The sequence below is a fragment of the Mustela nigripes genome, chromosome 3 (assembly GCF_022355385.1).
Source record: "Mustela nigripes isolate SB6536 chromosome 3, MUSNIG.SB6536, whole genome shotgun sequence".
In the NCBI taxonomy this organism is placed as follows: domain Eukaryota; kingdom Metazoa; phylum Chordata; class Mammalia; order Carnivora; family Mustelidae; genus Mustela; species Mustela nigripes.
In genome coordinates this window covers 69,348,269-69,367,723 of record NC_081559.1, presented here as the reverse complement: position 1 = coordinate 69,367,723, position 19,455 = coordinate 69,348,269, and the positions used below count along the sequence as shown (strand labels likewise).

At 34.6% G+C, this 19,455-nt stretch overlaps 1 protein-coding gene across 6 annotated transcripts in view; it reads right to left on the bottom strand.

The window, feature by feature from the left end:
- The window catches only part of SCRN3 (secernin 3), a 28,593-nt gene that overhangs the window by 8,729 nt on the left and 409 nt on the right, over nt 1-19,455 (bottom strand). For 3 of the 6 annotated variants that reach the window (XM_059394184.1, XM_059394187.1, XM_059394189.1), the window contains exons 2-5: nt 17,484-17,652; nt 15,463-15,644; nt 14,236-14,435; nt 10,923-11,135 (exon numbers count right to left, since the gene is read on the bottom strand). In XM_059394184.1, coding sequence (XP_059250167.1) covers nt 10,923-11,135; nt 14,236-14,435; nt 15,463-15,644; nt 17,484-17,642 — 754 coding nt within the window. In that variant the 5' untranslated portion in view covers nt 17,643-17,652. The other 3 variants (XM_059394185.1, XM_059394186.1, XM_059394183.1) reach the window with 3 other exon arrangements.

Below are 19,455 nucleotides of genomic sequence, written 5' to 3'. Positions count from 1 at the left end.
TTTTATCTCTTCAGCAAACACAACACGACCATTGTTACAGAGAGCCTCAGAATTCCATATTTGCAAGGCATTTCCACAAAAAAGTTTAAAAAGCCAATCATGCCTTCAGACAGCTCTGCTCCTTGCTGTACATTTCTATAGTCAAAGATGTGATTCAGGATATAACTATCTCATGACAAGATGAATAATCAGAATAGGTTTAAAAGCCTTCCTCTGATAAATATAAGAAATTTTCATTATCAAAAGAAAATGGCACTAGAAAACAGCCTTTTAAAGCAGCACATTTAAAATGAGAATCAAAATTTCTTGGTAAATAGTAGAGGAAAGGATTGATTGGGTCTTTAAAATGAAAATAATATTTCAAAAATAAATTTACATAAGCTTATTGTTAACAAAATTTAGGTTAGAATTTTAATATGCCAATTCTTAAAACAATGAGTAAATCCAATATAATTTTTCCAACAAGAGTGGTAAGAGAATGTTACTTTAACTACTACAACATGATCATAAAAATAATTTTTTAAAATTACTTATTTGAGAAAGTGAGAGCATGAGAGGTGGGGCAGTGGGAAAGGGAGAATCAGACTCCCCACCGAGCAGGGAGTCTAACTCAGGACTTGACGCCAGGACCTTGAGAGCATGACCTGAGACAAAGGGAGAAGGTTAACTGACTGAGCCACCTCCGCCTAGCCCAAAACATACTAATTTAAGTCTGTGTCTGATGAAGCTAGTTTGTGGATACCAGTCAGTCACTTTCTACTGTTCGCTTTCTCTTGGTTTTCAGTCACTTAGTCTTATTCCTTGGCATGTCTGATAATTTTTTATTGAATGTTGGACACCACGGACGAAAGTTTGTAGAAACTCTTCATGATGTTTTCCTCAACAGAGGATTTAATTTTCTTCTGGCAAACAGAATATAAGTAAATTACCTATTGATACAGTTGAGACTGGTCTATTCCCTATTGTAGCTTTTCTGGTGTCTCAACTGAAAGCCCAGGGTGTTCCCTAGGCCTCTTCCTGCTTGGCTATTAGATCTAAGTTTTGTCCAAGGCCGTGTGAGATTTCCAAATCTCTACTTAGCTGTTTAGACTTTTAGGAACTACTTCTGTCTCAATTTCTCAATGTCTCATCCTACATTTGTGCTGCTAAGTCAAAAATTGCTTTAAGGAGAAATTGTGACATAGAAGGTCAGGTACTTCTCAAAGTGTAGCTAATCTTTTCTCAATCTCTTGGATCTAGGCTCTCATGTCTTAACTGTTTTGGGTGCTCACCTATACCTTCAAACAGTGGCTTTTATTCCTCTGGCTTTTATAGTTATTCCTGGGGGGAGGTTAGCTGATAACCAGAAGCAGAAGTCCAGCTCAGTGCTTTTAACCACTCCACTACTGAGCCTCCCATCAGTCCCTTTTTACCCTCAAGTAGTATCAATTTTTCAGTAATAGTAATGAACATAATAGACTGTTGATAGATACTGTAAAAAGTACAGTTAAAAAACCATAAAACATATAGTTCCTGCCATCAGATATTTTCAGATACTTTATATTGGCAACGTTTGATTATTGCATTAAAATTAGTTCTAAAGAAACAACTTTCATTTAACACAGTTGGTTGACCACAGGTATGTTTCTTCTCTCTTAATACCTTACTACAATGAAATAAGGGAATAAGAAAATGTAATAACTCAAAAAGACAAAGCATAAAAAGCAAGAATTCCCCCCACCCTTTCCCATGATATATGGGAATAATTAAAAGAAAAAGGCTTACAGCAAGTCTATACTCAAAATGTGATTCTGTGACATTTCAAATTAAAATAAAATTGACTTATAAAAGAATCTAATGTTACACACTCAATCATATACGTTACCAACTGTTTCATGCTAATAGCAAATTTTCCATTTCTCCTTAGGATAGTTATGACTTCAAATTCAAGAAAGATAATTTATAGATAACTTGTTATAAGAACAAATCTTTCATTCATTTTGAGAAAATGCAGGAAGAAAAAAAGAGACTGTATCTGAAAACAGCCCTTAACATTAAAACTCAACAATAAAGCAAAAGCCTACCATCCACACCTATCTATCAGACACATAGCTTCTGCACCTAGTGAGATTTTAAAATGATTCAAATCTAAATTCATATAAGTGGCAAGTTTTAATGAAAACAGTGTCAGAACCATAACACTGCGATAATACAGGTATTATGAAAATGTTTTCTGTATTCAAAACCTACAATTCTCAAAATGAAGGGAGGATTTACATGATCACTTGAGAAGGACAGCTGTAAGTAATCCACTAGCAAGCATTGAATAAGTACTGAGACTGCAGTAGCAGGGTTCAGTAAAATGAATGCAAAACACAGGGTGCAATTTCACCGCAATTTAAACTAGTTATTTAAAATACATGAGTGAATATAGATACAATTTGGATATACACGCAGCACAGTTAATAGCTATCAGGTAGCTGGAAAGGAGAAAGGTAGGCTCTTCCATCTAGAAAAATCATAGGAAAAATTAACTATAATGTTCTACTAGACAATTTTCTATGAAAGTATTGGAAAGACATTTATTCTTTTGGCAAAGCACAGAAAGCTGGATGAACTGTACTTTATATTTGGGGAGAAAAACAAGTTTCATGTCAGATGCAACTCTTGCTATAATCATGTATGCATTTTAAATCTATATATAATCCAGCTATTTTGTAGTTAAACATAACAGAATTTTGAGGATGCAGTGGCTAATTAATCTATAATTACCTCTATTTTTTCTTTCTTTTGTCCAATTATCCTGAACCCTAGGATTCTTGATACTTTCCTCTCGACCTTAATTACATGTTGTTATTCTTCATTTTTTAAGGAATACTTCCTAATTTATGTCCTGAGCCTCTAAATTTATTGCCAGAAAAAAGTACACAACAGCGATCTTTGTTAAATTATCTGTAAGTTACAATTTAATTTAACTCAACTAACAATCCTTTGTTAATTAAAAAATACATATTAAACACATGCAAGACACTAAACTAGGTACTGAGAGAAATATAAGCTCAAGTAAGAGAATCCATTTTTTTTCAGTTCCATAGAGGAGATAAATGAAGAGCACAATTTCCTCATTTGTAAAATGAAGATAATACCTACTTCACATAGTTCCTTAGAGAAGATAATGCAATCACTTAGCACAATGTCCAGCCCCTGATAGCTTTTAATAAATGGGAATAGGTACTGGTGCAACTACTACTCAGTCTCTACTTTCACAATAAGCCTAAAATTCCTTAGAATAACACATTTTAGCATTTTCTATATACCCACCCACATGGGGAATAAAAGGTAGTTTAAATAACTTATTTATAAAATGACAAACTAACATTAAGAAACCTTATTTAAAAAAAAACCTTTCAAATGATAAGACATTCTTCTGGAAAGCAAAATATAAAATACTAAATATTTAGAAAACGATGACATTAAGGCATTCTAAAACCATTGTCACAAACTTTTTTCTGTCATACCAAATAACTAACAGATTGCTAATGTGTTTAATGAATACCTAAGAAGCAAATATCAATCATTGCTCTGTCTCCAAATAGTTTCTTTCTGATTGGTTTACAGAACCATTCCATCCCTCAGGTGAAGGAGAATATATTAGTCACGTATTTTGAAATATTAATGGAATGACCCATTTAGTAGTTAACTGCCACCCAGTAATCTAAATAGAAGGTACTTTTCTGGAGCTATCTGGAAGCAAAGGGATAAAGATATACTAAAAGTTTTTTAACAGTTAGTAGTAACCAAATATAAAAATGGGAAAAGATATATTAATAAATGGGCAATTTAAAAATTACAACTTTTGGGGACACCTGGGTGGTTAGTTAAGCATCTGCCTTTGGTTCAGGTCATGATCGGTCCTGGAATGGAATCCCACAGAGGGCTCCTGCACAGTGGGGAGCCTGCTTCTCCCTCTGCCTGCTATTCCCTCTGCTTGTATGCCCTCTCTCTATAATAAATAATGGGATCATTATTATTATCATTATTATTATCCCCCTATTAAGGGACATAGGAAGGAGTTCTGCTTTCTAATTAAGCCAAATAAGCTCCTATCAGACCAACCCTCCCTTAAATAACTATAAACTTGGGACAAAATACAGACTACCTGAAGCAGTGAACAAAAGCAGGAAAATTAAATAAATAAAACTTAAAAATATAAAAATTACAATTTTTCAACAAACATAAGAATATAAGGATACATAAGAATATGTCTAATCTTCTATTTTAAAATAATAACATGGGGCACCTGGGTAGCACAGTGGGTTAAAGCCTCTGCCTTCGGCTCAGGTCATGATCCCAGGGTCCTAGGCTCGAGCCCCACATCGGGTTCTCTGCTCTGCAGGGAGCCTGCTTCCTCCTCTTTCTCTGCCTGCCTCTCTGCCTACTTGTATCTCTGTCTGTCAAATAAATAAATAAAAAATCTTAAAAAAAAAATAGTAACATGCCATTTCTACTACAAAATTCTTTTTATTTATTTTATTTTATTTTATTTATTTATTTGACAGAGATCACAAGTAGGCACAGAGGCAAGTGGGGGGTGGGGAAGCAGGCTCCCCACTGAGCAGAGAGCCAGATGCAGGGCTCGATCCCAAGACTCTGAGACCATAACCTGAGCCGAAGGCAGAGGCTTTAACCCAGTGAGCCACCCAGGCACCCCTCTGCTACAAAAATTTTATCAAGGTTGAACAAAAATAATATCCTATATTGATAAATATATTAAAATGGCACTCAAATATTGCTGATGGCAATTTAAATTGACGCTTTCTGGTGGTCATTTTGATAGTGTGTTTCAAAAGACTTAAAACACATATATGCTTTGAACCTACATCCTACTTCTAGAAACATATTCTAAGAAAATAGTCAAGGATGGGAACATAAATAATCTATAAGCATATTATATAATTTTCAATAATGAAAAACTAAAAACCTAAATAATGAGAAATTTGTTAACTCAATTAATTAATCCTTACTATATGATGATTAAAATATAACCACATGGAAATAAGCTATCAAAATAATAGAAAACTGTGCAACTGTTAAAAATATGACAAAACTGGGATGCCTGGGTGGCTCAGTTGGTTAAGCAGCTGCCTTCAGCTCAGGTCATGATCCCAGCATTCTGGGATCAAGTCCCACCTTGGGTTCCTTGCTCAGCAGGGAGCCTGCTTCTCCCTCTGCCTCTGCCTGCCACTCTGTCTGTCTGTGCTCACTCTTTCTGACAAATAAATAAATAAAATCTTAAAAAAAATATATGACAAAACTAGCACCTGGGTGGCTCAGTGGGTTAAGCCTCTGCCTTTAGCTCAGGTCATGATCTCAGGGTCCTGAGATCCAGTCCCATACGGGCTCTCTGCTCAGCAGGGAGCCTGCTTCTCCCCTCTCTCTGCCTGCCTATCTGCCTACTTGTGATCTCTTTCTCTCTGTCAAATAAATAAATAAAATCTTTTTTAAAAAATGACAAAATTGGGAATATATCAAAATAGAATTATCTACATTGTATATTGCTAACTAAAGAAAAGTTATATGCTGAACAATGTGTATAACATACTACCATTTCTGTAAAAAAAAGAAAAAAATTACATATACATATTTGTTTCATTAAGTATATGTTATGTCTAGAAGAATATATAAGGGATTGCCTATGGAAAAAAAGAAATTAGGGAGAGGATCCTATCTAAGAACAGGATATGTATACATCCTATGTGCCTGTGGACTTTGAATCATGTGAATATATTTCTATAAATACAATAATGTCAAAGAATATTAAGGGACATAGGAAGGAGTTCTGCTTTCTAATTAAGCCAAATAAGCTCCTATCAGACCAACCCTCCCTTAAATAACTATAAACTTGGGACAAAATACAGACTACCTGAAGCAGTGAACAAAAGCAGGAAAATTCTGGAAGGAGACATTTGGAAGATGGGATGAAGTACAGGACAAATTCACTGGTTTTGTTTTGGCTTTAGCCCAAGGGAAGGCCTTAGTCAATGCTGTGCAATATTGTGCAAGTATTTACAGAAAACATTGAGCTTTCTGGCCTGAAGAACTAGAAGTTAACCACCAGTACTAGAAACTGAAGGAGGACTCTCATAAAGGACAGAGTTAGAGAGAAAAACCCCCAAATTCTGTGCAAAACAAAACCAAAACAAAACAAAACCAAAAAAACCCTGACCAAATTTCCATCTGTTTTGTGAATCAGCATGTGTGGCCCACTGCAAGCAGCACAGCGAAAGATAAAAGAACTGAGCTGAAATTTGAGCTGCCCACCAGAAGAGTTTTCAGGTTGAGTATAATCAGTGGAATTGTCTAGCAGACAGCTGACAAGAGTTATTCCTTTTTAGGTGAGTTGTGGTGGCCTGTGGCTTTCAAGGAACTAGTTCATTTCCTCAAAGTTTGTGGTATTTTCCTCTTAATGCTGGTGGGGTAGATAACAATATTTCTTTACCTGACATATAACTTGTGTTGTCTTCCTTTTTTTCTTTGTCTAGGGTGGATCAATTTTATTGATCTTTTTGAAGAACCAGGTTTTAGTTTGATCAATTTTCTTCATTGTTTTATTTTCAATTTTATTGATTTCTGCTCTTATCTTTATTACTTCCATCCTTTTCCTTGATTGGGATTTTTGTTTGTTTTTGGTTGGCTTGTTTTGTTTTGTTTCATTTCTGGAGGTGAAAGTTTAGGTTTATATTGTTGAGTTGAGACCTTTCTTATTATCAACTATAATCATTAAATGCTATAAATTTCCCTGTAAGCATTACCTTTATTTCATCCCACAAATTTTGGTATATTTTTACTTCATTCCCCTCAAAATCTTTTTATTTTTCCCCTCAAAATCTTTTCTAATTTCCCTCGAGATTTTTTTGACCCATAAGTTTAAAATGTGTTATGTAATTTCCAAGTATTTGGGGGACTTTCCAGATATCCTTCTATAATTGATTTCAAATTTAATTTCATTATCACCAGAGAGACCATACTTTGTTATATTTCTTTTAAATTTGGTAAGATTTGTTTTATGACCCAGGATATGGACAACCTTGGTATATATTTGATGCGCACTTGAAAAGAATGTGTATTACACTGTTGTTGGGTGGAATATCCTATAATAATGCATTAGATCCAGTGGTTGATGGTACTGTTCAGTTTTTTAATATCCTTGCAGATTTCCTGTCCAATAGTTCTGACAACTGAGAGAGAAGTATTGAAGTCTCCCATTATAATTGTGAAATTGTCTATTTCTCTTTTCAGTTCTTTCAGTTCTGGCTTCATATATTTGGAAGCTTTGTTGTTAGATGCATATACATTTAACATGGAGACATAATAATCCCATTAAAATGATCTATTTTGATTATGTAGTATCCCTCTTTCTCCCTGGTAATTTATCTTGCTCTAAAGTCTAATTCATCCAATATTTATATAGCCAACCCAGCTGTCTTTTGATGAGTATTTAAAAGACACATTTTCTCCCATCCTTTAACTTTACATTTCAAGTTAGCTATTCATATATAGCAATAGCAGAGTCTAGTTTTTTTTTAATTTGTTTTGTTTTTATTATATTGTTTGTTTTCTATTTGATCCTTCAGGTTTTTTGTTCCTCTATTTCCCCTTTCTCACCTTATTTATTTTTTTTTTAAAGATTTTATTTATTTACTTGACAGATCACAAGTAGGCAGAGAGGCAGGCAGAAAGAGAGGAAGGGAAGCAGGCTCCCTGCTGAGCAGAGAGCCTGACTCGGGGCTCGATCCCAGGACCCTGGGACTATGACCTGGGCAGAAGGCAGAGGCTTAACCCACTGAGCCACCCAGGTGCCCCTCTCACCTTATTTTTGAATATTTTCTTAGTATTCTATTTTAATTTATTTGTTCACTTTTTTCTATATCTTATCAGGTGGCTTTTTAAACAGTTGTTCTAGAATTACAATATACATACTTAACTTTTCCAATTACTAGAATTAATATTTTAAAACTTCAAGGAGGATGTAGAAATCTTACCACCATGCAGGTCTCTATGTACTCCCCTCTTTATATTGAGGCTATTCTTTGTACTATAGGAAATATATTGTTGGCTTGTAACTGTCAGACATATTTTTTAAAGTCTTAAGGGAGAAACATAGTATTATATTTACCCAGATATTTCTCATTTCTGCAGCTCTTCATTCTTAAAGTTCCATGTTTCACTGTGATATCATTTCCTTTATATCTGAAAAGCTTCCTTTAAAATTTCTTTTAGAGCAGGCTATTGGCAACAAAGTCTCTTAGTTTTCCTATATATCAGCATATTTTTATTTTTCCTTCATTCCTGAAGAATATTTTGGCTGAATATAAAATTCTGGTTTGACTTTTCTTTTAGAATTTTAAAAATGTTGTTTCACTGCCTTTAGGCATCCAGGGTTTATAATGATAAACTCCCAGAAATCATTTTTTTCTATATGTAATTTGTTTTCCCTTAGCTGAGTTCAAGATTTTTTTTCTTTGTCTTTGGTTTTTAGTGTTTCGTGCATTAAGACATGGATGAGTTTATCTTGTTTGAGATTTTCAAATTCTCCTGAATCTGTAAGTTTAAGTCTTTTGCCATTTTGACAAGGTTTCAGTCATTATTCAAAAATTTTTCTGCATCACACTATTCTCTCCTTCTGAGACTCTAATGACATGAATTTTAGACACCTGGGTACTGTTCCACAGTCCCTAAGACCCTGTTCTTTTTGTTTGCTTGCTTCAAATTCTGTTATTCAGATTAGATAATTTCTACTGATCTATCTTCATGTCCACTCTTTCTTCTGTCATCTCCATTCTGCTATTGAGCCTACTGAGTTAATTTTTTACTTTGGTATTATGTTTTTCAATGATAAAACTTCCATTGAACTACAGATTCTAATTAAAAGGTAGAACTTATTAGAATCGTTTTAAAAGAGACCAAACTATACGGTTTTTGTAAGAAATGCACTGATAGTCTGAATACTGATAGTTTGAAAGCAAATGATAAGTAAGTACATGTCATGTAAAAAGTAAGCAGAAGACTAGGCTAAAATTGACTTCAAGAAAATGATCATTACCATGAGAAATAATGTTTCATAAAAGTAAAAGGACCAATTTACCAGGAAGATATAACAATATAAATGTGTATCTACTTAACAATAGAGCTTCAAAATACAAAGCAAAAACACACAATTCCATAAATATAATTGGAGATTTTCACACTCCTCTCTCACTCATATACACAACAATTTAAAAAAATCAGTAAAGGCAGAATGATCACAATATCCAGAAGGATCACTTCCCTTACAAATGGTACTAAGCTAGCCTAGAGTAAAGGCTACTCTAGAGCTAACCTAGCAGGCCTAAGAGAGATGACACTGTTCTGCAGGTTACTTAACTAATATAAGACCAACACTCTTTAAAGCAATAAAACAAAATCCAGCATGCAACAAATAAAATCTACAATGTCTACTATCCAATCAAAAATACCAGACACACAAACAAGCAGGAAAATTTGAGCCCCAAACCAGAAGAAAATCAGATTAACAGAAACAGATCCAGAAATTGCAGAGATAATGGAGTTATCAGACAATGAGGCTAAAACAATTATAGAATAGGTATGTGCTGAATATGTTCACTGAAGAAAAACATGAAAGTTAATGAATAGAGAAGTAGGAAATACACACAAAAAGTACCAAATGGAACATATAGAGATAAAAAACGTAATATCTGAAAATGATAGTATCACTAGATGGGATTAACAGCAGATTAGATAATGCAGAAGAAAAGATCAGTGAACTTGAGAACATAACAATAGAAACTATCCATAGTAAATGTGGAAACTACATCCTTTTATCTCAATGTCCACATAACATATGTTTTCAATGGCAGTTACATGCAGATTCATTATAGCAGATTTCTCGTTTGGACAGGAAATTTGAGTAAAATCTGAATATCTGTCATATCAAATATTCACACAGTGACTATAGAGACACAGGTATGATGAAATCCTATGTGATTTACTGGTTCAACCAGTGTTTGTTTCTCAGCACAGCACAGGTAGCCCCAGCTGAGCATACCAAATACATTTAACTCCTAAGTCCAATCTCTCACCAGAGACTTGTGCTGACCCATAGCCTGAGACAACAGACAGCTCAATTTCAGACTGGGATTCTTGGAAGGGAGCAGAATGGCATTTTTCAGATTCATAATCTTGGTAAGTAGTCCAGTTCCTGCTCCCCAAACAGGTCTCCACCTAGATGCCTATATTCTCACAGATGTTAGAACTATCCTTTGACACTTATATTTGGTCCAGAACCCCTTCTTTTATACAGATAGAAGGATTGTGTGAGAAAGAGACACATCAAATTTTGCTAATACTATGGGTTCTCTCTTCATTTCTGGTAGTTCGTAATTTCCTTGTCTTGTGTTCAAATCTAACTATATATATCCTTAATGTTTAAATATTTTATTCAATATCTCTAAAATTGAGGAGAAGAGGTAATTCTTACATCTGCTCATGTTGCCTTCTCAACTAATTCTAGATATAACTTTTTTAGTAAGAAAATAACCAATAAGTATATTGTCAAAAGACATATTTTAAAAACCTGTCTCCATGTTCCAATAATTTCTGAGAAGAAAAACCATCCCAATTTTGTTTAAGAATATTAGTAAAAACTGAAAAAAATGGGTCTGAGAACTGTGAATCTTATCCTTCAAAAAGAATTATTACCCTTGCAGAATTATATAGCACTTCACTCATCTCAAGGAAAAAAAGCTTGTATTAGTTTACAAAATTTCAGTTTAATAAAAATATCTTTACTAAGAATAATTCCTTCAAAACCAGATTTTATACCCATATTATACCCAGGCAAAATACAATTTTTCATTCTGATATTATTTCAATGATAAAATTACCTTTGTGTTTATTCAGAAGCTTGTAGCCTTCACAGTATCTGCCTGGTGAAATCATCATCTTGGCTGTGTCAAGATAAGAGTATGCTGCAGCAAAATCAAACTCCTTTTTACCATCCCACCAACCTTTCCGCTTAGCATAGTTTCTCATGTCTGGATGTTCCCGATCAATCTTGGTTGTTATAGAAAGCTGATTAGAAATATTACGAATGCCCTCTATTTTCAAAGAAAAAGAGGAGAAGGGGAAAGAAAAATCACATTATCATGTTGTATTTATCTGTACATTATGATTCTTAATCACTATTTAAATGCAAATATATACTTCTAAATTTTGTATCATGTGCATCTCATCTATTACATACTCAAAAAGATAAATAGGCGTGTTTGGGTGGCTTGTCAGGTAAGTGTCTGACTTTTGACTTCAACTCAGGTCATGATCTCAGAATCATGAGACTGAGACCTGCATTGGGCTTTGCACTTGGTGTGGAACCTACTTAAAATTCTCTCTCTCCCTCTGTTCCTTCTACCAACCTCTGCCTGACTTGCACTCTTTCTCTCCCCCTCCCCAAAAAAGATAAATGGATTATTTTTTAATTAAACTTCTTAAACTTTTTATTTTGAGAGGACTGTAGATTCACATGCAGTTTTAAGAAGTAATACAGAGCTCCTGTGTACCCATTACACAGTTTCCCCCAATGGTAACATCTTGTATAATAGCACAGCTAACTGGCATCAATACAGTCAAGATATAGAACATTTCCTTCTTCACAAAGATCACTCATTTGCCCTCTTATGACCACATCCCCTTTATGCGCCCCCACTAAACCCTCATTAACCCCATGCAACCACTACCCTGCTATCCATTTCTATTACTGTCATTTCAAGAATATTATACAAATGAAATCATATAGCAGGGGCACCTGGGTGGCTCAGTGGGTTAAAGCCTCTGCCTTTGGCTTAGGTCATGATCCCAGGGTCCTGGGATCGAGCCCCCCATGGGGCTCTCTGCTCTGCGGGGAGCCTGCTAACTCCCCTCTCTCTCTCTGCCTGCCTCTCTGCCTACTTGTGATCTCTGTCTGTCAAATAAATAAATAAAATCTTTAAAAATATATATTTAAAAAATCATATAGCATATAACCTTTTCTCTTTTTTCACTTGATATCATTCTCTAAAGATTCATCCAGGTTATTACATATATTAAGAGTTCATTCCTTTTTATTGCTGAGATTATTCCACGGTATGTACCGGTTTGTTTAACCATTCACAAGCTAAAGGACATCTGGGTTGTTTCTAGCTTTTGGTTGTTATGGAGAAAGCTGCTATAAATATTTGTGTATGGGTTCTTGTGTGCATGTAAGTCCCTGGGATAAATGCACAAGATTGCAATTGCTGGGGGGCATGGTAGTTGTGTATTTAGATTTTTTTTTAAAAGCTGCCAAACTGTTTTCCAGAGTAGATGCACATTCTTACCAGCAATGATTAAATGATCCTTATCCAACTTCTCACCAGTGTTGAGTAGTGTCATCTAAAAATTTTAACTCTCTTGGTATAAGTACAGAGAAACCTCATTGTGGCTTTAGTTTGCATTTCCCTAATAGCTAATGATACTGAACATTTCATGTGCTTTTTTGACATCTGTATAACCCTTTAGGTGAAATGTCTCTTCTTGTCTTTTGCCCATTTTGCTAGGTGGATTGTCTTTTTACCATTGAGGTTTGAGATTTCTTTATATATTTTAGATGTTAGTCTTTTGTAGAAATTACTTTTCAAAAATTAGTCATAAATAAATTTAGAACAGAAATATAAGATACCCAAAAATATCATAGCAGTAAGTTATAACAAAATTGTCAACTAAAATACAAAGCAGAAGAATAAAAACTAGTTCTAAAGAGACCATAATGAATGAAACAGATCATGAAAAATGAAAATTGATAACGTTTTAAAATCAGTTTAGAATACAGTCTGCTAAGTAGAAATCAATTAAATTACTCTAACAAAGTCATACTTGGGATATTCTCACTACAAAAACCAGAATAACGTCATGAGAGAGTCAGACACAGAAGAGTTTTCAGACTATAGATAATTTGATAAAATTTAATTATGTAGTTCTTAGGCTCATTTAGTAATAGGAAGAGAAACCAGTTGGCAAAATTAATCTACAACTGGATAATCATACTCAATGCGGGTGTTCATTTTTAATATCTAGGTAGGGCTATCTTTCTCAACAGAATACATTACTCATTTCTCTCTTGCATTTAGCACACTTAATAAAATAAAGAGTGCTAGTGGTACAATCAGACCAATTAGAAAATAAGAAAATAGTCTAAATTCGATTTTATGTATTAGGCAAAATAAAAACAGGCAAAATATAAAATAAAACATCATCAAAAGAACTGGCAATGACTGATTTTGAAAAATAACATCCACATCCTCCAAAACTCAAGGATAACTTCATGAAGACTTTCTGAATTTCTCCAGCCCACAGTGACTTTTTCTTTCTCTAAATGTTTACAGCATTTATGTGCCTGAGTCATTCAAGCACCATTTAATATTTTCACATGTGCAAATTATCTCCCCTGCAAAACTAGGAGATCCAGGCGGTAAGTCTGTAAAAGTACATGATCATGCTTGAGTATAAGGCTGTACTCTAATGAAAGAATATTGAACTGAGAGTCAGGATGATTTAAATTTAAATTTAAAGATTTAAATTCTTTCAATTGCTGCCTCAAGTAAAGCACTTCACATCTCCAGATTTCCTCACTTGAAAAATAAAAGGAATATATGGTCACTAAGAGACCATAAAAAAATACAAAGCATCGTAAAACAATCAAATTGTGTTATTATACTCAATGTTTACACTTTACTATTGTATCAGTATATTCTTTCCAGCCACTAGCTGACAGACTCTAATCCCCAGAAGCACTCCCCTTTCCTTACCTCCATATCCACATGCAATAAAAAGTTTGAGTTCAGGCCAAAGTTAAAAGAGGAAGAAATGGCAAGGGGTTATCAAGAACTGGAAAAGTACTATAACAGTCAAAAGAGGCAGCACAGAAAATATATACAGATTACATAAAATTAGTATCATAATATGAAAAATAGAGAACACCACCTTTTTCTCTTTTTCAGAAAAGCTCTTTGTAGCGCTCTTTCACTGTTAACATTCTTTCAAATTTTTTCATTTCCCCTGCAGATCCACCCTTCATTGCACCGGATTATAAATCTTGAGAAACAATTACATACAATGTCTATAGTTAAGGGGGTTATTTTATTAATTATAAGATAATTTTTTTTAATCATGAAAAGTTGTCCATACCTTGTACTTTTTCTGCAGCCCAGTACTTTCCTGCAGTCTCCAGAATCCACGCTTCCTTCCTATCAGCTATCAGGAAACTATTGTGATAGCTAAATACCATCCTACCCTCTGAACAATTTCCACCCTGGCCATATTTTTCTAATAGATCAACAATGACATTGAGGGCTTTTTCAGCTGTATCAGCTCTTTCAAGGCCAAGTCTAAAATAAAAATAAAAGTTTTCAGATTAAAAGAAATTTCCATCATTTCCCTTAAATAATTTCATGCACATGAGATTTTTTTGTTTATATTCAAAGCAAAAGTTCTTTCAAGTTAATGGATAAACTGAAACCCAACTTCTAAGCCATTCCTTCTAAAGCCAGTTTGGAATCATGAAAACAGTCTTTGGAATCAGATCAATGTTCAAATTCCAACTTGGTAATTTATTGGCAAGTTGCTTTATCTCAGTATCTCATCTATAAAATGAGGATAATAATATTTAGCCCATGAGGTTACTGTGAGAATTAAGGTCTGATAAAATGTTAGGTACTATTTTACATAATTCACATAAAAGAATCATAATTTTCAAGTCCTTCCCTTCTCCCAATTAATGATCTTTGAAGTCTACAAATTACATGCCTATATAAGCATACTTTGGAGATATTGCAGGTTCAGTTTCAGACCACTGGAATAAAATGAGTATTGCAAAAAGTGAGTCAAATGAATTTTCTGATTCTCCAGTGCATATAAAAGTTATGTTTATACTATACTATAGTCTATTAAGTGTGCAACAGCATTATGTCCAAAAGGCAATTACATACCTTAATTTAAAAATAAATTGAAAAAGACTTCATTGCTAAAAAATGCCAACCATCATCTGAGCTTTCAACAAGTTATAATCACTAATCACAGATCATTATAACCAATATAATAATAATAAAAACTTTTTGAAATATTGTGAGAATTACCAAATGTGACAGAGACACAAAGTGAGCATGTGCTAATGGAAAAATGGTGCCAATAGACTTGCCTAACATAACACTGCCACAAACCTTCAATTTGTAAACACTGCAGTATCTGTGAAGTGTAATAAGGCAAAGCGTAACAAGATGAGGTAAGTCTGTACTCTGAAGAATTTTAATACAAACTATAAAGTGTCAATGTCCAAAATATGGGAAAAAGAGGAAAATAAAACTTGTAAGAGTTTTAGACAAGTTCCGTACTTAAAAAGTATAATTAAAAAATAACCTGACAAGGTCCATGCCCAGTAGTGCTTCTTCATCACAAACTTCTTCTCTTCCCCAAACAGCTTCATTTCCAATGCAGACTCCATGCTCATTGGCTCCCATTTCTGCCCCCCATAACCAAGATGGGCGACTAAGGACAACAGCATATGTTTCAGGAACTTGATCAATTTCTATGTAAGTACACTGTAAAGAAAGTCATAGCAACAACCATAAAACCAAAAAAGAAAACGTTATCAAGTTGCAGAATCTTAAAAATAAATCAAAAGGCTTGTCCACTATGAAATAAAGTATAACTTAAAATTTTCAATAATAGGGATGCCTGGGTGGCTCAGTGGGTTAAGCCGCTGCCTTCGGCTCAGGTCATGATCTCAGGGTCCTGGGATCGAGTCCCACATTGGGTTCTCTGCTCAGCGGGGAGCCTGCTTCCCTCTCTCTCTCTCTGCCTGCCTCTCCGACTACTTGAGATTTCTCTCTGTCAAATAAATAAAATCTTTAAAAAAATTTTTTTTTCAATAATAAAATTACTACCCTTAAAATATATTCAAAATTGACCCTAAAGCTTTTATTCATTCAAATATTTATTAAGCATCTATTACAAAGTACTCTGCCAAGAGATATATCAGTTATAAAGATGAATCAGGTATAGATCTTGCTTTCGAGAAACTAAGGCTTGTACACTAACTAAAATACAACAAAATGTAAAGTATAAGGGCCGTTAAGAAAAATAAAAATGAGGGGCACCTGAGTGGCTCAATGGGTTAAAGCCTCTGCCTTCGGCTCAGGTCATGACTCTGCTCAGCGACAAGCCTGCTTCCCCCCTCTCACTCTGCCTGCCTCTCTGCCTACTTATGATCTCTCTCTGTCAAATAAATAAATAAAATCTTTAAAAAAAAAAAAAGAAAAGTAAAAATGAGATGTTAATGTAAGCTCAAAAGAGAGATGGTTTCTAGGTATGAAATCTTGAAACATTTTGTAGAGGAAGATATAATTAGTTGAAGCTTAAAGGAATTGGATCTCAATCTCAACATCCAGTATTTCTTAATTAGTAACATAAGTCCCATACGGTAGCCCTCATATACGAAAGAATTCCTATAGAAGCCTATGTAATATGTAGAAGTCACCCATCCGGTATGTCCACCATGGTGAAAAGAATAAGGACCACTGGTTTACAGAATATGAGAAATTTAAACATAAAGAGAGAAAGTAGAAATGGATCCAAGACGAATAAATAATTTCAGCAAAAGAAAAAAAAGGTTTGCATACAGAAAAAATCTAATATTTAATATATTTTAGTATTCAAGTATCAATAAAATGAAATCTAAAAAATGCATAACTTAGCAATAAAAGCGTAATGTGAAACTTTAAGTTCCATGTTGAATGGATTTTTAACAAAAATTTTCAAAGGATCCTTTAATTAATGTGTATACTACCAAATGACTGCATAAAATGCATGTTAATAATGTTATTACAGGGCCCCATAAGAATGGAATGACTTTCCCTATTCTACACCAATCAGAATACTTTCTGTCCATCAAGCTCCAGCTGAAACCCCAGCTCCCGGTGAAGTCTTCCTCGATCTCTAGTCTGAATTAACTGCTCCTTCTCCACTGTTGTCACAACTCATTGCTCTTACTTACATCAGTATTTAAATCACCCTACCTTATAATGGGGTTAGTTATATATACATTGTATTCCTCTACTAGACTCCAAGCTCCTGGAAGACAGAACTAGTTTTGATAGTAGGCTTTAAATCCCTGCCCTATTTGACAAGCTTGAGTATGATAAACATTCAAATGTTTGATCAAAGAATTAACAAATATTTTTATTGTTATTTCAGCTTCCTCCAAATCATTGAAATAAAAGACCAGAAATCTAGTTCTGACTGAAATTATTTTTCAAATTTAAATCCTTGAATTTTTAACTTCCATAGTCCCTGCCAAATAGCTAGCTAATGATTTTTTTAAAGCTGGTTATGATATTTTTAAAGAAAACAATTGTTAAAAAAACATGTACTTCACCTACCTGAAGATGTTCTCTCAGGTTATCATGAACTGCAGCAGGAGAATAAACTACCTCCTGTACTTCATCGCACAATCTATCTGAATTTTTTCCAAAAATAATCCTGTTACCAGCAGTTGCTGGAGGTAGTGCCACAAAAGTATCACAAGAACAAGGTTCCATTTTTTTAAAACTAAACAAACAAACAAAAACATAGAAAATTCAAAATAAAAGGAGAAAAACGTTTTTAGTATATAAAAAGCAAAGAATTGAACTTGATGACCAAGGGATATTACTGCCATACCTAATACAGGGTGTCCATTAAAGTTTTAAACTTTATACTGAACTACAAAAATCAGTAAGAAAACAACATGAGAATGAATCTTATACTACCAGAATCAGTAAGAAAATAGCAATCACCAGTACTTTCTTCTAGTCTCTAGGTCAAATTTATCCTCTAAGATCTTCCTCTCCTGAAGTCTTCCCTGAATCTTTCACTATTTCCATATTTGAGAATCCCTGAACTTCACTCTACTGCTATGATGACCATATCTGTGTATACACATGAGTTACTATATTTGTGCACATATATGTGTCTCCTTTTGGACAGTAAGATCCTTGAGGACTAGGAATATGTTTTATTAATCTTTGTATTCTCATCACCTGAACTTATGAAAAGTCCCAGTATTTCCTCAAACAAGACGAATACACAGATTATAACACTGAGAAGACTAAAATTTTAAAAAGACTCACGGAATCAGATAAATACAAAAACATGTCAATAAAATTCCAAATTGTTGATATTTCCAGGAAGAAGTTCGCATACATAACTCTGTAAATCCTGATTGTAGAATTTAGTATCAAGATTGTGTTTTCAGGGTGCCTGGGTGGCTCAGTGGGTTAAGCCTCTGCCTTAGGCTCAGGTCGTGATCTCAGAGTCCTGGGATCGAGCCCCACATCGGGCTCTCTGCTCAGCGGGGGGCCTGCTTCCTCCTCTCTCTCTGCCTGCCTCTCTGCCTGCTTGTGATCTCCGTCTGTCAAATAAATAAAATCTTTAAAAAGAAAAAAAAAAGATTGTGTTTTCATTTTTAATTGGAAAGTCTTAAATCCTCAATTTTCGTAGAACGTTATTTGTTCCCAGAATGGAGAGATTGTTTTAGAGTTCCCTGCTTTCCTTTATTTTATAATGCCCAAACTTTAAAATGGCTTTACACAAACAGATGCTAGCAATTTAAAAAAAAAATGTAAATCTAATAAATGTTTCATTCAAAAAACAAAGTGAGTCAAGTAAGAAACACCTTTAGCCTGAAACTCCTAAGATTTTTCTTTTCTTCAGTTATGGATGGTTCCTCAGTTATAGGGTAGCTGCTGTTTTCTGTGTGAATTTCAACCTTTATGTCCTGGATGGCCTTCTCTTTGTGTTCCAAAGTTATTTCTACCACTGCATAACCTTGGCAGGCTATTTACTCTCAATCTAAACCTTCTGCTTCACCAGTACGTATCTCAGGAGGCTGTTACTAGAATATAATAAGACAGTGTGTAAAACTTTTTTTGCGTAGTGCCTGAAACATATCAGACACGCAAAAGAAAGCTGTTAGGTTATTATTGGACAGAAGAGTAAATTTCTCACAAAAGGTTTATTCTTGCTATCACAACCACTGCCTCCCTGAGAGAGGACTGGATTGGTGGATCCCCCAGGGCGGTAGTAGCCACGTCCACTAAAAACCCTGCGGGTAGGGGGGCCTCAAGGGCCGTCAAGCTGCATTAGATGATCAGGGCTAACTGGGGTCAGACGAGAAGCTAAGGAAGCACGCCACCACCCAGCCCATTTAGAAGGGCAAGGTTTGAGAGCCCTTACGAACTCCTAGTACGCGTTCATCATTCAGTAAACGTTCACGAACATCTTTCTGAGCCAGACGCTGTACAGCTGGCGACAAAAGAGAATCCTCGCTCTTGTGGAGTTGGCATTCTATTTTAAATGCTTTGGTTCACCAAC